Source organism: Gallus gallus, chromosome 3, assembly GCF_016699485.2.
Source record: "Gallus gallus isolate bGalGal1 chromosome 3, bGalGal1.mat.broiler.GRCg7b, whole genome shotgun sequence".
In the NCBI taxonomy this organism is placed as follows: Eukaryota; Metazoa; Chordata; class Aves; order Galliformes; family Phasianidae; genus Gallus; species Gallus gallus.
In genome coordinates, this window is record NC_052534.1 from 80088567 (window position 1) to 80107198 (window position 18632).

The following is an 18632-nucleotide window of genomic DNA, read 5'->3' on the forward strand; positions in this document are numbered from 1 at the left end:
TTGAATGGGTCTTTACAAATACCCACCTGGTAGTTTTTCAGGTGATATGAAACACTAGAATATTCTTGAAAACAAAAAGTATGATACTCTTTCACATTCCAAATATGTAACAGGAGTAGTTATTTCAGAAAGTGGAACAGAGCTGTTTAAAAATATTCACTTACTGACAGTTCATGGCTTGGTTATAGCCGTATGCTTGAAACAGCATTTCCCACTGTCTGTTTCCTATTTTCCTTCCATGCAACATCTTCCCTCCCCCACAACTAATTTGGAATCAGCTTGTGCCAGCCCTGAACACTGCTGCAATTAACTGCTGAGTCATGTAATTTTCCTGCTGTCACAGAACAGCATCACTACTGCCGTGATAGGAATATCTCAACAGCAACCTTTTGGCATGAGGACAGAGAGGGGCTCCCAAGTGAAATGCAGTGGGTAAGTTGAATATAGTATATTCTTTCTGAAAAAGCTGTCTTCCTCTTCAAAGGAAGTCCCTTGTTTTTTGTGATCTCAGGTTTGGAAATAGCACAATCAGCTCTCCCCATTATTTTACCTCTACTCATGGGCCATACCTCTGCAATGCCCAGATGATCAACGTTCGAAGGCAATAAGCACTAGAAGAGACTTCCGTTGTTTATCATAGCACTACTGAAGTCTACTGGGGTTGACAGATGCTGCTCCAGAAGGTTAATAAGATGAAGAAAGCTCTTCCAGCTGGACCGTAAGAGGGATTATGTCTGAGCAGCAGATAAAAAGATTATTCCAGAAACAGACACTGCTTTTTTTTAAAACATCGTCACTCGTCTTACCACTCCAGTCCCCCAGGCTAGAAGTGTTTGCTTTGGAGGGGTTTGTCCAGCTCTTGTATCCTGAAACCTGTTGCACTCTTCACTTTGTTGTGATTCAAAGCAGTCCACAGCTGAAGACACCTGAAAAATTACTAACAAACAAACAATCAAACGTTAAACAAAGAAGAAAGAAGTTACTTGGAGATTTTAGTTCTTAAAAAATCTTCTACTTGACCTCAGTATTGTAGTTCCTTGCATGATCTTTTTGAAAACCGTGAATGATCAACAGACAGCATGCATTTGAAAACTGGATTAATATTCTTGGCCATTTGCCTTGCTCTCCAAGTTCAGGGAAGCAGAGGTAAGTTCATATATAAACGGATTATACTAATTTGCACTGCATTGGTTGAAAAGAAATGGAAAGATCAGGTCATTTTATCACAGAATTTATTACAGTATTACTTCTTTGGAATTTGGTGTCGTGACAATTCTGAAAGAGACAACATAGTTTGTGAGACTGTTATAAAGTAAGAAATAGAAAGGTTGACAACATTTCTCATGTGTGTTCCCTTTGTTTCACCTGCATATGTTCTGTTATGAAAAAATATATTTAATTTGAAAAACAATTATGCGGAAGGGCTAAAGTTACCGAAAGAACATCTAAGAAAATGCTGACATTGCTAGAGGTTATCCATTATCCTTGAAATGAAGAGAAAGTAGTAAAGTATATTTTTGTATTTATTAGCCAGTTTTAGAAAGTTCAGAAACTTTTAGATACACAAATTCTTTAGGAAGAAAACATACTTACAAATAAACAAGAAATTGCTCTGTACAGAACAGAACAAGCAGGAAAACATAGACATTACAATAGGAAACTAAAAAGGATGTATCTGCTAACATAAGTACATCTTAGGGAAAGATAAAACAGAAAGTGAACACCCTATAATCACAGTAACAGGATACAATATGCTCCTTTTGTGATATACAGTATGATTTTTTAAATGCATTTTGATAAGCAGATCTCAATGAAAATAAAATGAAGTATTGATTTGTAAAATTATTTCCAAGTAAACAGAAATATAGACAACTTTGGTTTACTTAGTACAACAGGTAATTACTACACCCTTTCAAAACATCAAAAAGTTCAAAGCAATTTTAAAGTTCCTTCAACAACAGAAAGTAAGAGTTGATGAGATTTTTTCCTATTCAGTTCCATATTCAATAGATTTAGAAGTTTGGGGAAAGTCTTTAATCCTGAGGGAGTTTTCTTACTAACTTTTCCATCTACACTTTGACATTTACATAATTGAAATAAAAGCCAGCATCACAACTTCTTTACACTTCGCTCACGTGAATGAAAGTTTTATTTCCATGAAAAGTCTTTTTTACATAATATATTCTTGTCCTTTCAACTATAACAACTAATTGCAATGGCAGCTATATAACAAAGCTTACATATTTACGTGTGTATATAGATACATAGTCTTTTAATTTTTTAATTATTGATGGCTTTAAAGAGAAAAAATATTTTTTCTAACATGTATTGGAAAAATGCTTTCCCAGTAGTTTTTTTAAATTCAATTTGATATGAACAAACATATAATAACTACTTTTTATTGTCATTTTATTATGCCATATTTAATATTGCTAAACTGTGTTGTTATCTCAAACATCTGCATACAAATTTCAAAGGACTTAATGTTTATCTTAGCAATCTTCTTTACCAGAGCAGAGTTGCATCCAGAACTGCTATTTTGTGACTTAGAATTAGGATCAGTTGCTTTGGGAAAACATTTTCAAAAGTACACAGACTTTCCCAGTATTGCAAATACTTATTTTAATTACTCATTAATAATCCTAACATAGATGATTAGGGCTATTCCAGTTTAAAGTATATTTCAACTACAAGAAACTGGAAAATAAAAGATTAAGATTTTTTTTTGTTAAGATGGAAGTATATTATAACAATAAGTATAAAATCTCCAAACATTTATAGGGTTGGTTGTTATTTTCATCATGAAAGAAAGTATCTGAAATTCAAGTTCCTTTTTCACTTTTGATATTTCAGGGTAAATAAAAATGGGACTTGCTTAGAAACGTCTTTTGATCCTCTCTTCCCTACCCCTATTTCAGAACTCATCTGCCTTGATGCTAATTGGAGGAATACTTCCAATTCCACAACTAACAAAAAAAAAAACTGTAGAAAGCAACATAAAGCCTTCAGAGATGGAGTGTTTATCTTTGGTTATGACTAGTGCCAAAAAAGCGCCAAATCCAGGAAATGACCTCAGGACTTGAACTCAGATCTTTGCCACTGTCCTGATGCAAACTGTCACTAATAATAGGAAGAGAAAGTGAGGGAAACAAAATTTGTGGTGACAAAATTATACAGGAAAAATAGGACAGTAGTTATTAACTGCTGAACTTTTAAACACTGAACAGTCAGACTAACCAGCAAAATTTAGAGAAGCTTTAAACTCCCAAAACTATGCACTGATTCTGAGTAAATCTAGCACTTGATACTGAGAATGTAAAGGAGACAGAACATGAATGGCTGCTTAGTGTTAGTTTTTAATCAGCAAGCAAATATTCTCTGTATACTCAGTCATTCTCCAGGATACAAAAGCTTTCTGTGTGCTCTATGAAATCATTTTAATTCATTCTGACTTACTCCTTCCCTCTCAACTGTTCTAATTCAACAACATCCATTGGAAATCTTCATTACTATAATTGCCCTTGAAAAAGGGGTTAAGCAATTCTCTGCCAAAGACAGAGCAAGTCAAAGAGCATATAAGGCTTCAAAGAAAGAAAGAAAGAGAAGACATCAGCTTTCTGCACTGAGATTATTCTCTACATTCACACGTAATATACAGATTACCAAGTTAAAGCTTGCTGTCCTGGTTGTGCTTATAAACAGATGAGAAGTAAAACATTAAATATATATATGTGGGGGTTATTATTTAATTCCTATCTATTTAAAAAAAAAAAAAGCTTGAATAAAAATACAAAATACTGACATGGAATCTTAAAGATTAATTCTAGATGTCATAGCACCCCTTAAATACTGATTAGTGAATTATAAATGACTGAACCATTAGCTGTGTGAGTATTTTTTCTCTGGATACAACCATGGACAAGACAAACATTTTTAATTATAAAATGCTTAGTCACTTTAAAAATATTTTGTAGGTAACAACAAAATAATTTTAGGAGTTGTCTTGATTTTAGAAGTTGGATTTGATGATCCTTGTGGGTCTCTCAACTCAGGATGCTCTAGGATTCTACTTGGAGTCTTAACCTGCTAGAAATCCAAATTACAGTTTATGTCAATCTCTATTCTTCAGTTAACTGCAGAGTTAACTGTTAACTGAAGCCTAATGGCTTCAGTTTTCAGCTAGTGGTGAAATGGCCTGCGTTCATCAGATGTAGCAAAACCTATTTCTTCTTGCCAGAAGGAAAAATATGTTTTCCCCTTTACTTTGGTACCTCTGTCCTTTTTTCTGTCCCTTTGGGATCAAAGCAAAAGGCATTTACTCCCTCTCTATAATTTTTCTGACTTTACCAGGTGCATTATCCTGCATATTTTATGCAGTTTGCAGATTGCCAGTTTTCAAACACACCTGACACATTGTAGGTGTGCTTATATTCTCTTAGGTTTTACCACAATATGCAAGCATACAACCTGACAGAGCAACATCATTATCCTCATGTCACAAGAGCATGACTACCAGAGGTATCGCAGAGAAACTCCCCTGTAAGAGGCTCTAGAGTCATTAAGCACATCAACAGCAGTTTAGCAAACTGAGTCTTAAAGCAACTGTCTAATCACAAAGACATCAACAAGCCAGTAGGACCCAGATTCTATTTAAAAATTAGGAAAACTAGGAGCCTACATAACTGATTGAACTTAGGCCACCGTGCTCGTCTTTTCAACAGTGAAGTTCTACTGGCTCTAAAATTTCTACTTGAGTGCAGAGCTAAGAATATCTGCTTGTTTACCTCTCTCAATCTTTCACTAGCTTTCTCAGGCATTATCCAATCACGTATTAACAGTCTTAGGATCCCTGAACCTAAGTTACGTGCAATGCCAGTTTTAGTAGGCACGCTCCTTTCCTACGTATTAGTCAACACAGAAGTCCCAGATATTTCAGGAAGGAGGTAGTAATGCACTCATCTTTTACTTAATGATTTTGTTACGGCTCTACTGGTGACATGTCTAATCAAGTTCTCTTCCCTCTGTTCTTCTCTCTCAAAAGTGCATAAATTTGATCTAGATCAAATAATTGGACAAGTTGATCTCCAGCTGTCCTTCCAACCTAACTTGCTCTGTGCAGCTTGGCACTTAATGTTTTTCAGTGATTCATCTTGGTTCAGTATGGTTGAGACCAAATCACTGTCAAAATAAGGAGTCAACCATCCTAATTGTTATCATATTTGAACAGAGCTACTTCAGTAAGTCTATTTTGCACAGCGACTCTTTGACCTGCACCACCACAATTGTTGAAATGTTGATTTATGTGGCAAAATATTACTGTAATTTACACTTATGTTGTTTCACTGAATTCTGAGAGGCTGGCTGTACATTTTGAGTATGACTGGCTAGAAAAATGAATAGCAGAGGTGCTCAAGTGAGTGTTTCACCACTGAAGATTGGATGTATTCCTCCAAGAAATACTAAAATATTTAAAGCACTTTCTTAAATGCTTTGATGGGAACCAAATCAGATAACTTCAGGCCAAATGTTTTTAAGATGGCCAAAGTAATACAGATACGTATATATTTCATACATCAACATTAAAAGCATTCATTCTTCAATACTGTTCCTAGTCTGAGTGATGCATCTTAGTCAGCCTGTTACAGGATTCAAATGATAGCTATGAAACCTTGGATGGCATTTGATATTTTCTCTATGACTCCTAGCAGCACCAGTTAGTACAGATAAGAAATAACAATGAAGATTCTTCACCAGAGCTTGCACTTATCTGAAAGTGAAGGGATATATTTCTGCTCTAAATGAGACATACGATGCCAAGGAAAGCATGACTTTCAGTTAGGAAAGAAATGCATCAGAATCGTATTTTGACTCCAAAGGTTTTAACATGTTCGGGATTTGTGGTTGGTACAGGCTGCACTTATGGCAAATATTAATTCATTGCTGGTTAGTATATGACAACTCTATTCACAAAAGCAGGAGAATCTTCCCAGTGACATATTATGTTTTCCATTCTCATCTGCAATAGGCAGATAATTCAGCAGAGTTCTTACATTATGAGTTGTTTAGTAAGAATAATTCAAGGATGCTACCAATTTGTCTACTTAGAGAGGAAGAAATTATTTTGTTGGTCTGTAACAAGACCTAAGATCACATTTCATAAATATTATGTTTCAAATGACCATCTTCTTGGCCTTCTTTCTGATGCTGATTGATTTAACAACTGTGTTTCTCCACCTGACATACAAAATCACACAGATTTCTGCAAGTAATTGGGAACAACTGGAGGACCATGATGTCTAATTTAGTTTCTCAGCATTAACAACTTGCAGATATGAAATCCTTCTCATTTACTGACAGACATCTAAAGCATCTTGGTTGATGAAAACAGATTTTTTTGTACCAAAATATAAATCCAGGTTGTTTAAAGGATTGTGCACAAGAAAGAAAAAAATGTAATTATAATTATATATACATATTTAAAAAACAAAGCAATTGCTCACCACCTACTGACTGATGCCCAGCCAATCTCAAAGCAGTGGCTACCCACCCAGCCAACTCATCCTTAGTTTTCAGTTTTTTCTCATGATGTCATATTGTATGGAATATCCCTTTGGCCAGCATAGGTCAGCTGTCCTGGTTCTGTCTTTTTTCAGCTCCTTGTGTCCCTCCTTGCTGGCTGGGCAGTATGAGAAGCTAAAACATCCTTGGCTCCGTCTAGTACCACTCAGCAACAACTAGAAATGTCAGTGTCTTATCAATATTGTTTTTCTCCCAAAACGAAAACATGGTATCACACTAGACACGAAGAAGAAAATCAACTTTGTCCCAGCTGAAACCAGGACATCTGTGAACATGTGCAGCTAGAATTTTGCCATGTGGAATGCAAGTGAGAGATATAAGGACTGTATTTGTTGTGTCTTCAGTACAGATTGCTTATTGCACAGGCAGGGCCTAGCAGTTCCTTGGCTTCTAAGGTGATGCTCAATGCAGTATAACACAAGCTATCCAGTAGGTACATTGGAGCTTTCGTACTGCTGGGGATGGGACATCAGGTTCATGATACTTAATAGGAAGTTTTCTAGTAGACATCAGTCAACTAAACACAGGGTCTTCCAGTCTGGAGACCTCTCCCTGTCCCCCACAGCTCTTTGACACATCCAGATACCAAGGCTTCATCCTACAGGTAACATTACTGTACAGTGACACGTAACAATGACATTCACACAAGACAACATGCTAAATAGCTAACTCATTTTTTGCCAATTTTAAGGAAATAAAATAAATTAATAAAATATTTCACTGTCTGCATCAACAATAGTTGAAGAATATACTGTATCAAATATAAATACAAGTAAACCACATAGTCTTGTACACATATGCAGGACCTAGGCTGCATTTAATCATAAGTTTGTTTTATTTTCTCCCTGTTCATCTAAGGCCTTTCAGTCTGGTCAGACCATTCCCACACTCTGGGATTGAGACAATGTGGCATTAAAGGGATATTAAAAGGAAAACAAGGAGAGAACACATCATAGGCAACTTGTCTGTCACTGGCATGTGCCATTTGAATTTGAGGTCCCTGCTACTCCCACTACAGGAGAAGACTGATGCGGAGAGACACAAACATCCTCTGTTTGTGCTTTCTGTGCTCCATCTGGTACTTACAGTAATCATCCCTTCCACAGATCTCAGATCAACTATGACTAGGCATCATTGCTTTTTCCATGACTAGTCATCCTTGTTTTTGTTAACGAGATAAACTATCAACATGGGGGTTGCTGACCATGTTAGTTCTTCTGTATATTTGATTAGGTCACATAAATACATTTATGGCATCTTTCTTTAATTCACCTTCTTTGACAAGCCCTTCTCTTCCTCTTAAATAAGACTTGTATTTTAATTATTTCACACTAAAGGCTATATATCCCATTTATCAATCAAGCATTTCTCTCTTTCCTAAGAATATCCATTTATTTTTCAGATTAATCATGTTCTTCACACATGTCAAATCTGATGATGATTTTAATGATGAATTATTCAGACTTCAACAGCTTTGTCCTCATTTCACCCTGAATTTTGCTGCTAAAGCCATGTTAACATGTTTAACATTCTTCTCTGTATAGAATAGTATCTTCATTTTCTAAGGTCAAGTGTAACCAAAAGGTTACTTCTTGAACTTATGTTGTAGATAAGTGTTCCTACGCAGAGATTGTCACTGTTGCTAAAACAAAAAAGCAAGCAAACAAAAATCCAGTGACAAAATCAGAGGCCTCCCAAAACTATTAGTATTAACAGCTGGAAGTGAAGAAATCTGAATATAAAGTAAATGAGGATTTCAAGTTTTTTATTTGAGAAATTATTACTGTTTATCTTCCTGAAAACAAAATCTGAATAACCAGAAGCACTACAGGCTTGAGATACCTCCATGAACATGAAAGCACTTTTGATTAGGTTCTGATAAGATTGCTTTATCATGTTTTGAAAAAAAGTGTTTTATCACATTTTAAATATCTTTGCCATATTTGTCTAAATTCAGGACAAACATTGACTGGCATTGATCCTTAGTAATTCTACATCATTTTTTTCCTCAAATAGGCAATTCAGAAAATGGGGATAATTATGCAGATTCTTTCATGTGAGCATAAGGAAGGAGAGTTACAGCTCTGTGCAAGGCACCCTGGAGATTAAGCTTAAACAGAGTAAACTATTAACAGACTTTGACAATTATCTACTCTTCTGAACTAAACCATCAAAGAACCCTAAAAATCTTAGATTTATCTTTTAAAAGTAAAACTGAGACAGTCACCAAAGTCAAATTGGGCAGGGTAAACATTAAATATATTAACTCCATACATTTAAGAAAAGATAATGATGATAACAAAATATTAGAAAGAGAACTTAATTTTTTAAGAACAGTAAAACATCTTGGTATTATTTGAATTTCTTTTACACAATCAAATTACGTACCCTGTAAAATTTACTGCTTGCCAGATCACCCAATTACTGTGCTGAACAGCAAAAAGAAAAGGGTTCAATATTGTTATAACACAAGTCTTTTATCATTTTGCTCAACCTAGGACACTGAAAGAAAAGCATTTCATAAGCTGTAGATGGAGTCATATTATAGTCAAGCACATGGATAAAACATACCTTAGATGAAATTATATTAGTCTTAGGTAAAAGTTTATCCATTTAGAATTTTCAAAGACATGGAAGAAAGCACAGCTCGAAGACTTATGAACAAATAGTGTTTGCACCAGAGAACCAGTCTTCTTCCCTTCGTACTTAGTAAATATTAGGAAATAGGTTTTGAAAAATAATTTGGAAAGAGAATAGTTGATGTTTCTCCAATTCAAACTGTGCATAAGTTTAGCAAAAAAAAGTCATTTCCAGAGCTGATGATAATAAAGTTTAATGAAGAAAATTTACTAACTGAAGATATAAATGGAATTAAACCTATTAAAGTAAGCACGTTTAAGCAACATATCCCTCCATATCCGTTAAAAAAAAAAAAAAAAAGGAAATATAAAAACAGAAAAAAAAACAAAAAACCTGACACCTACCCTGAGTAGGCCAGCAGAACACTGATATCTGGATGCAGATAAAGTGTGGTCACTTTTCAGACTGAAAAGCCCAAATAGCAATCCTAATTTGAGAACAGGGAGACAATTTGAGGTCATCACAGCAATGATATGTGAAGAATCTCCTTTATCAGTCTTATGAATAGTATAATTCTTAATTCAAGTTAATGACTTAGGGGCAAATCCTAGGAAAGAAGCAAATCCTCGAAGAAAGGCCTCTGCTTCATGCAAAAGCTATCAAAGAGCTTAATGGAAAAATCCTCTGCCCCAGTTGGTCAGACTGCCTGGGCAGCTGGGCTATAGCAGTTAATAGAGCTTGTAACAGGTAATAGACTTACAGCTGGCTTCTTTCCATGTAGATTTTTGGTATTTTCTTCAAGAGGATTACAGAGGCCAGCTTTAAGATTTTACTGGCATTGTCTTTTCCTTGATGGTAAATCTATCACTCTCTCCTCATATATCATTAAAATACTTCAGTGTCTCAAATGATCCAGTGTTTGGTCCCTTTTGGTTTCTGGTGGACCCCCAGCCATGCTTTCACAGTGCAAGTTCCTTTTATTCCTTATTACTTTAACGTTCCTTTAAAGCTACTGATCTGACATTATTGAGAAAAATAATTTCTTCCATTGCATTTTATAATACTATATGACTGCATCATCTTCTTCCCTTATCTTACAATAATTAGAGACTTCTAGGCCTGCAGGCTGCTGCTTCTGGCATGTTTTGCTAGGCCATAACAATCACCTGCATCTTCACTGTAAAAACTACTCCATTTGTCAAATATTCCTCATAATCAAGCAATCAACTTATTTCCATCTCAAAGTACCATCTACTTCATGGTATATATGTCATTATTATGCTTTTTACAGTAAGTATTGAGTGTTAATTTCTGAAGTTAAATATGAATGGAGATATACGTACGCATACATATGCAGACTGACAAAGATGGTAGAATTTCTTCCATTCTGTGGTTGAAATACAATTATTTTGCAATAGTATGATTTTCATTTATTTTTCCTCTTATTATTTATCTGCCAACTTGTCTTTAAACATTTAAATAACAAAGTTGCCAGTTGTTATGATAATGTGATTTTAGCTTCCTTAGTTTCTCTTGATTTATATAAGAACATGATAATGTTTCTTAAACACAGCAAAATGTTTAGTCTTTCTCCACCAAATTGACAATGTTTTACTCTTAATTTTTTTGAAGACTATTTCTCTCACTATTTCTACCACTCACTGATCTCACTCCTTTTCTAATGTAGTTGTTCCGCTTTGCTGGGAATAATTAAAGATCTATTGTGAGCACTCAGGTCACTATCATCACGTGGCAAAGATGCATAATTGCAGTCTGTTCGGATTAATACTTCAGTTTTGGTGAGGGATGGAAAGAGCAGTGCACTGTGAAGTAAAAGAAAGACTTGGAAAGGATATTTCTGTCCTCAAAGACAATAAAACTCCTGTTCAGCTTTTGAAAGAATGTTTTTCAGTGTCTAGTTCTGAAAGTGGGAACAAGTCTGAACCCACTGAAGGGAGATGTGCCCAGAAGTCCAGAGTGAAGATAAGAACATCAAAAACAGTACAGCTATTTCTCATATCTGTTAGCATAGACTTCTTTTTATACAGTAAGCTAATACAGATGTGCTTCACCTTCTCCAGGCTCCAAATATTTGAGTGCTTTACATTTCATTATATAAAAATGAGATGCTGTAGCACAAAGTTCAAATGCCTAAGTATCTCTTGTGGACCTAACACAAAATCACTTTTAAAAACAAGATTTAGGGCTTCTGTAGCTTTTGTTTTGTTTGACCTGGAAGTTATATGATGAGCTATAAGTAAAATACTTACCAGGTTTTTCAGTCCCAGTTGTCCAGTATGACATTGGACAATTAATTCAGCATACCGACAATAACACAAAGAGTCCTTACATTTACATGCATTTTTCAAACATGATCTTGCATACTACCTATGCAAAGTATGTTTATGTACATGTTTACTGTTTATCTTTTTCAGAAATCCCCAGTAAAACAAATCATGGTGAAGCCAAACAACTTGCAGATGCCTCAGGGTCAGACAAAACAGAAAGAACAACAAAGAGGTCCAGAGTGTCAACTATAAGGAGGATATTTGACATGGCAAAACACCGAACAAAGAGATCACCCTTTTTTTCTACTGGTGTGAAAATCTGCCCACAAGAATCAGTGAAGCAGATTTTAGCCAGTCACCAAGCTTACTATAGATTAAGAGGTAAGATAATAATTGTAGATTGTACTTTTTCCCTGCAAATATTGACAAAGATCTTGCAGAATCTTGATCTTTAGCTCTAGACAATGTGTCTGATACTTATTTTATGATTAAACAATACATGTACATCAGTACAGCTCAAGACAGGTAATTACCAGAACAGAATAAAACAATTCACTCAAAAGACTAATGATCTCAGTGCAATTGTATAGTTTTTTTTTTTTTTTTAGCATGGCAGAACATGAAGACCAAATCATGCTTGTATTACTGTATGAATAAGTACCTGCTATACTTTCAAAAAAGTGGTACAATCTTTGCCCCTCAGAATTAATTCCACTCATTCAAGACAGGTGACGAAATGAATAGTATGTCACTTCACAAATATGTTGGTGAATCTGTAGTTTTATTAAGTGTGGTCGTGCTGTCACAATACTGATACCAAGATAATCACCAGCAACACGTGCCAAGACTTTAGTCTCATTTGTAAAAATCTAGAAGTTTTTTTGTTGTTGTTCTTTTCCAACTCCCTCTCCTCTCTCTTCTTCCCTCTATTTCTTTTCCTCTCATATCTTTAGAGAACTTATAGATTTATCTCTTTGGTTTTAGGTCCCTAGAAACCATAGGGATAACAGCCCTCTGTTTCTGATGTTTTTTCTCTTCCTCCCTCTCTCTCTCCCCCATTCAGTGGCTATTCAAATTTGTATTTAAAAAAAAAAAAAAAAAAAGAAGAAAGCAAGCAAGCAGAGTTCAGGGCTGAAACTGGACTTTCCAAAGCTAACTTTAAAACCAAGTCAGCCCTTCAGGGATGCAAGCATCTAACGTGACATCTTAAATCAGCTCTCTCATGATCTTTGAAATCAACTTCACTTATGCATCTGTTCCTTTCTATTGATCTTCACCCATTCTCAGAGCTGCTTAGTTCTCTTTCAGGGAACCACCTAGTTCTCTCTAATGTGAAACCTGTACATGGAGTTGTGAAAATTTCACTCCAGCAGCCACTTCCCACATGTAGCACGGACAAGCTACATCAGTGCCTGTAGTCATTCCTATAGATACAGACATATTCAGAAACTTCTGTGGAATAGAATTTCAAGCCAGTGGGCATTAGAGAGAATTCTGAAACCTATGTCAGAGGCTGATCCTCAAAGCCTTTCTTAAACACAAATTAATCCTGAAAATCCCTAAAACTCACTGGTCATGTCCCTGACTGATCTGAAAACACAGTCTCATAGGACACACTTGCACCATTAGCCTGAAATCAAGTATTGTGACTGTCACATTCTCCTTTAAAAACTGATGATGTTGCTAGTAGCATCTTTTTGGAAAGCAGCACATCAGTTTAGAGTGAAAGGCTGAGTTCTGCAAACCTTGTAGCACAAGTAGGTTTAAAATTATAGATCGTCTTTCCCAGCAGAGCATTCTACTCTCAGAAACTTTTCTGAGTAGATGTCACTCAGCTCTTCAGCTGAAACATTTACCAAAAAGTCCACAAGAGAACAGAAGTCTGCAGCTGAACAAGTTGTATACACGTTCAGCAAAAAAGCTACTACTTGGAGAGCTGCACGTTCTCTATTACAATGTCCTTTGTTAAAACCTCAACAAATCTTTCCTTCAAGGAAAAGATCAAAAACCAAGATATTTGTACTCCCAGCTGAGCATGCTAACATACCTGATGAGTGTGATAAATGAAGAAAAATAAAAGTAGAGATGAATATTTGATGATGCAAGCATTACTCTTGAAGTAGCAGCCAGTAACCGCAGTATAAGCCTACACTGTGGGAAAACCTCATCTTCATTTTGTTTTTCAGAGGTCTGTTCTTTGTCTTTTATGAAAGTCTGGAAGACCATCTCTATCCTTCCAAGTCCCATAACACATTTAGAAATGTAACAACCTTGTAGATCACATCTGTTCTCTAGAGAATTTTACTGCTTCCTTAAGAAAATTGCTTTTTTTTTTTAATATTCTAATTACTTCATGCTAAAATGTTTTCAGGAATGAGCACACAACACAAAGCTGTTCAAATATACGTGCTCAAACAGTAACTACTGGATAATCTTCAACAGGTTGAAGACAGACTCTCAAGTGCATGCAAGCATGCACATGTCCATGCCTGAGGCCCCCCACACAAGAAGGACATGGAAGTGTTTCTTCAGAGGAGGACCATAAAGATGATCAGAGGGCTGGAGCACCTCTCCTAGGAAGAATGTTTGAGGGAGCTTGGCTTATTCAGACAAAAACAGAAGGCTCTGGGGAAACCTCATTGTGACCTTCCAGTACATGAGAGATGATAAACAGGAAGGAAACTGACTACTTAGTCTGAGAGTGACAACGCAAGGGGGAATGGCTTATAAACTTGCTTATAGCTTATAAAGAAGGGAGATCTAGATTAGATGTTAGATGGAAATTCTTTACTCAGAGGGTGGTGAGACACTGGTACAGGCTTCCCGGTAGAGCTGTGGATGCCCCTTCCCTAGAGGTGTTCAAGGCCAAGCTGGATGTGTCTCTGGGCAGTCTGTCTACAGCCAAGGAGGCTAGAACTTGATGATCTTTCAGGTCCCTTCCAACCTAAGCCATACTATGACTCTGAAACACGTACGGAATTAGCTAAAAAAATCTCTTCATCTGGCCATGTGTCATTTTTATCTAAATCCTGAAAACTGGATTGCTTTTCAACAGATTTTATGCTTATTCAGCAGTTAATACACATGAAAAAATGAGAGTTGTGAGAAAAAGATAACAGAACATAGCCTTAACCTCTAACTCATTATGAATAAATGTTTTCAAAAGAGAGCCTGTTGCTTTTTAATAATCTGGCCACCTATGCTTCCCATACAGCTGTCTTGCTTGGAGGGCAAGTTGTTCCTGAGTTATTATTATTATTATGATGTCCTAACAACCAAGTGTGAGTACATCCCTACAGCAAGTTTGGATAATAACCATTTCTAGCACTAATTGCAGACACTGGTATATTAGATAATGCAGATAATTATCTCACTAAGTCAAGGCAGGTATCAAGTACTGAAGTTAAACGTCCCATCTCACAGTAATGAACTGTGCAAAATAAAGTGCTAAAGGCAACAATTATTAAATTGCTAGCAAGGCTTTATTAAAATGATTTTTCTAACATGCTAGAAATTCCCATTCTAAAAGCATTTAATTTCAAGGAACATTCTGAAGAAGTCTATTTCTTCATCTCAAGTGACTGAAGATTATCCTTCCACAAAGTGAAAATACAGCTGACTTTGTTGGAATATCAGTGGAATCAAGAAGAAACAGGCTCAGTCATCCATTAATTGGAAGGTAGAGAGACATCTGAGATAAACTGAAATGATTCTACTCAAAACACATTGGTTCTAGCTGCCACCAGGCTATGATGGCTATTTTCAACAACTGTGTTCAAAATGCTTGCAGGGGACACCCTGAAGGAGTGAGCATTTCTGTAGGTGATCAGGGACATTCACATAGAACAGCACATCCTGTCCAGGTTTGTGCCAGCCTGAGGATCCCTTTGCACCAGTGATTTTAAACATTACCTAGGTACAGACAGGACTGGTTCAAGGCCCAGCCCTGTGCTGTTCAAAGTTAAGTGAAATCCAAAAATTATTATTATTGTTAGCCAAACAGGCAGTATCTGTCTAGAGGAGAGATCAGTTTACCTTTCAGAATCTTTTGAAATTATAAATGGTTTCAAGTTACAGCAAGGGGGAGGCTTCAACAAGGTGTTGGCAAACGCACTCAGAATTTTAGTCCCACCTGGTCCTCTCTGACTCTCAAAAACTCACTTCTATAGAGATACTTAGGACCTCTGTGCTAGAAAAGAAAGGAAAATAGACCCTATGAAGTATTTCTGAGCAGATATTTTCTATTTTAGCTGCTGGTGCTTTCTTCCCTTCCTTTCCTGCTCATGCATGTCATGATCTTCACTCAAAATGTTAGAGAGAAAGGTCTTTGCATCAAGAGTTTATCTTTTATAAGTTTTCCTTGAAATGCCTGACGGAGTTCTGACTTCTAGAAAACAGTTTAAAGAAAAGGCAACAATTAAGACCAAGCCCAAATATATCTAGTACATTTGTAACACATGAGCAGTGATCCAACGGAATAATTACAGAATCAGTCTCCTCTATTATGCTTTATACACTCTCAAGTAATTAGATCAGTTAGCATCCAATAAATGAAACTCCTTTAGAACCATGAATACTATCTTTTCCAAACCTCCTCCACTGTTACATTTTCTTTGTGTTCACTTTCATTTCTCCAGATGATGCAGAATGCTTCTGTTCTCCCCACAGCCACAATCCCTGTAATATCCCTTGAGGTAGCCTGGCATTCAGCCGAGTTATTCATCACCACAGAGGAGATTTTTGATATTGAATATGAGTGTACACTTGTGTAGAAAGAAAGGAAATCGAGTACTTTCCAAAGGAATTTTATCTATACTAAGTAATTCAATTTTTCCACAGGTGCTTAAAGAAACATGAAAGCATGTATATGGTACAGAAAGTCCTTATCACTTATGTCAAAAAGGCTGACTGCATTGGAAATTTAGAATATAAGAAAATCATTTCAACACGCTGCAGTAAAAAAAAACAAACACCACAATATAACACTTTCTTACATACATGAGCGATATTAAAATCCTACATATTTTGGCTTAAACTGTCCTAGTTGTGTATGAAACCTCTCTATATAATTAAAATTTTTATTATTCCAGTATTAAGATTGCTAGATATTATTAATCTACTTCCCTGTTTGCTGGAACTTCCAGTGCATGTATCTCTGAGGTGAACAAAGTGTGCTTTGTGTTTGCCCTGTATTCATGCTGATGATATCAGGCCAAATTAATCTGTTATTTAAAATGAAGAAAATATTTAAAATGAGAGAAAATGAATCCCTCAGCAACAGGACAAATGACTGATAACTTAGAAATACTTAAAAGACCTAGAAATACCAAGAAGATGGACTTATTTACTAGGCACAGTTGTCAACGGTTTAAGGGCTGGTCCGGCCCAGTTCCGCGACTAGTGGGGCGGAGGGATTTCACAAAATCCGTGCCTCCAGGAAGGGAAACAGAGGACCCCAAAATAATTAAAAACGGCGACAATGATCTGAGGAGAAAGAAACTAATCTACTAAATATAGTATTGGAATGTAAGATAACACACTATAATACAATATAAATCAAAAGTAATTGAGAGAAAGATTGTCCAAGAGCCAAAGGCCTTACACTAATACTGAAGCCTTGCATGCAGTCGAGAGCAGCAGTAGTGAGCTGATCTGACAGGGAACACAGCGAGATGAGAAGAGAGACAAGTCAGATGACCTACGCCCTTATATCTGTTCCCCTGAGCAGGAATGATAACAGTACTCGAAAAGGCTCTTGGGGAACATAGTTCTTCTCTTCCAGACAGGTACCTGGAACTAAAGTATTTGCTCCTTAACTCCCAGTACACTGCATGATGTTGTGATGTGGAATACTGATAACCAAAAATCATAAAACCATGACATTCCACCCCTTATTCTACATCATTACAGCATGCTTAATATATATACAAACAAACATAATTATAATCAATTATCAAACATTGATAAAACCATGACAACAGTATAATGCATAAATCCCAAATCACTTTAAAAAGACATTCAACTATACTTTTTGGTACAAAACATCCATCCCTATCCCCTTTCTTCTTACTCAGTCTGCCAGGAAGCTGTGTGGGAAGCCTTTCGTATTTTTCTGGATCGGATTCCCGATACCTCTGAATATCAGAACTGGGTTACTGCCTGCCAGAGGGAAACCTTCTGCATATTCGACATTGGCAAAAACTTCAGCAATTCCCAAGAGCACTTGGAAATAATCCAACGGGTAAGGATTATTGACATTTATTTAAAAACTGAGGAAAACTTCCCCCTCTGCTTATAGAAGGGCAAAGTATTGCTCAGGAAGAAGAGGGAGCAAGTACTATGAGAAACTACTACAAGTACAGTAAACAAAGAAGCTAGCAAGCTTCTTATTGATGGTTGGATACGCTCACCACTAAAATGCTGTTTTTCTTAATCTTTCCACAGAGAGTAAAACATAGAACTTTTCAGGAAAGGTAAGTAACACAAGTAAAATCTCACCACTTAATGTCACTGCCTTTCTTAGATGTGTGTAGATGTGAGCATATATATGGATAGCACTGTGTTGTATTTAGTGTGTACTGTGAGAGATGTGTATGTTCTATGCTATAGAACACAGTAATTAGATCACAAATGATTAATGCAGGAGAATACCCACACTGTCTGTTCAACCTAGAAACACCAAAGAATGTCTTCTTAGGCTAGTATAAGCACAAATCTATGTCAAAGCCACAGCCTTACATTAGAATAACATTGATAGGCAATATGACAAAAGATTACACACAATTCCTACAATTTTTAAAAGGAAAGGCAGGAAGCTGAAAGAAGTTTATCTGGGAGGCTACATGATAAATAGTTTTAAAATTCTGTGCTTTATCTTTTGTCTGTATTTTTACATGGCACATTATTGTAAACGAATATAGTGCTTTGCTCTGATAACTCTATTGGAAGAGGATAGTGCTCCTGGCAATAATCACGAGTCAGAGATGGCAGGATTAAAGTTACAATGTTGAATTTTATCTCACATAATACACGTATGAAAATACTATAGTATAGATGAAAAATATCATTGTCCACTGTTTCTGATGAATGTATTATTTTACCTTAAAATATTCTTACATTTTCAGAGGTAGCAAATATTTTCCATTCATACACTGTACTGTCTCAAAAATACAGAGCTCTTATGTA

General features: G+C 36.1%; 1 protein-coding gene across 2 annotated transcripts in view; it reads left to right on the plus strand.

Annotated features, from left to right (window-relative positions):
* Positions 1 to 336: 336 nt before the first annotated feature.
* IMPG1 (interphotoreceptor matrix proteoglycan 1) overlaps positions 337 to 18632 on the plus strand; it is a 54797-nt gene continuing 36501 nt past the window's right edge. The window contains exons 1-5 of one of the 2 annotated variants that reach the window (XM_046938382.1): positions 337 to 432; positions 524 to 1146; positions 11595 to 11828; positions 17522 to 17688; positions 17892 to 17920. In XM_046938382.1, the coding sequence (XP_046794338.1) occupies positions 1080 to 1146; positions 11595 to 11828; positions 17522 to 17688; positions 17892 to 17920 (497 nt within the window). In that variant the 5' untranslated portion in view covers positions 337 to 432; positions 524 to 1079. 2 annotated transcript variants of the gene reach the window in all.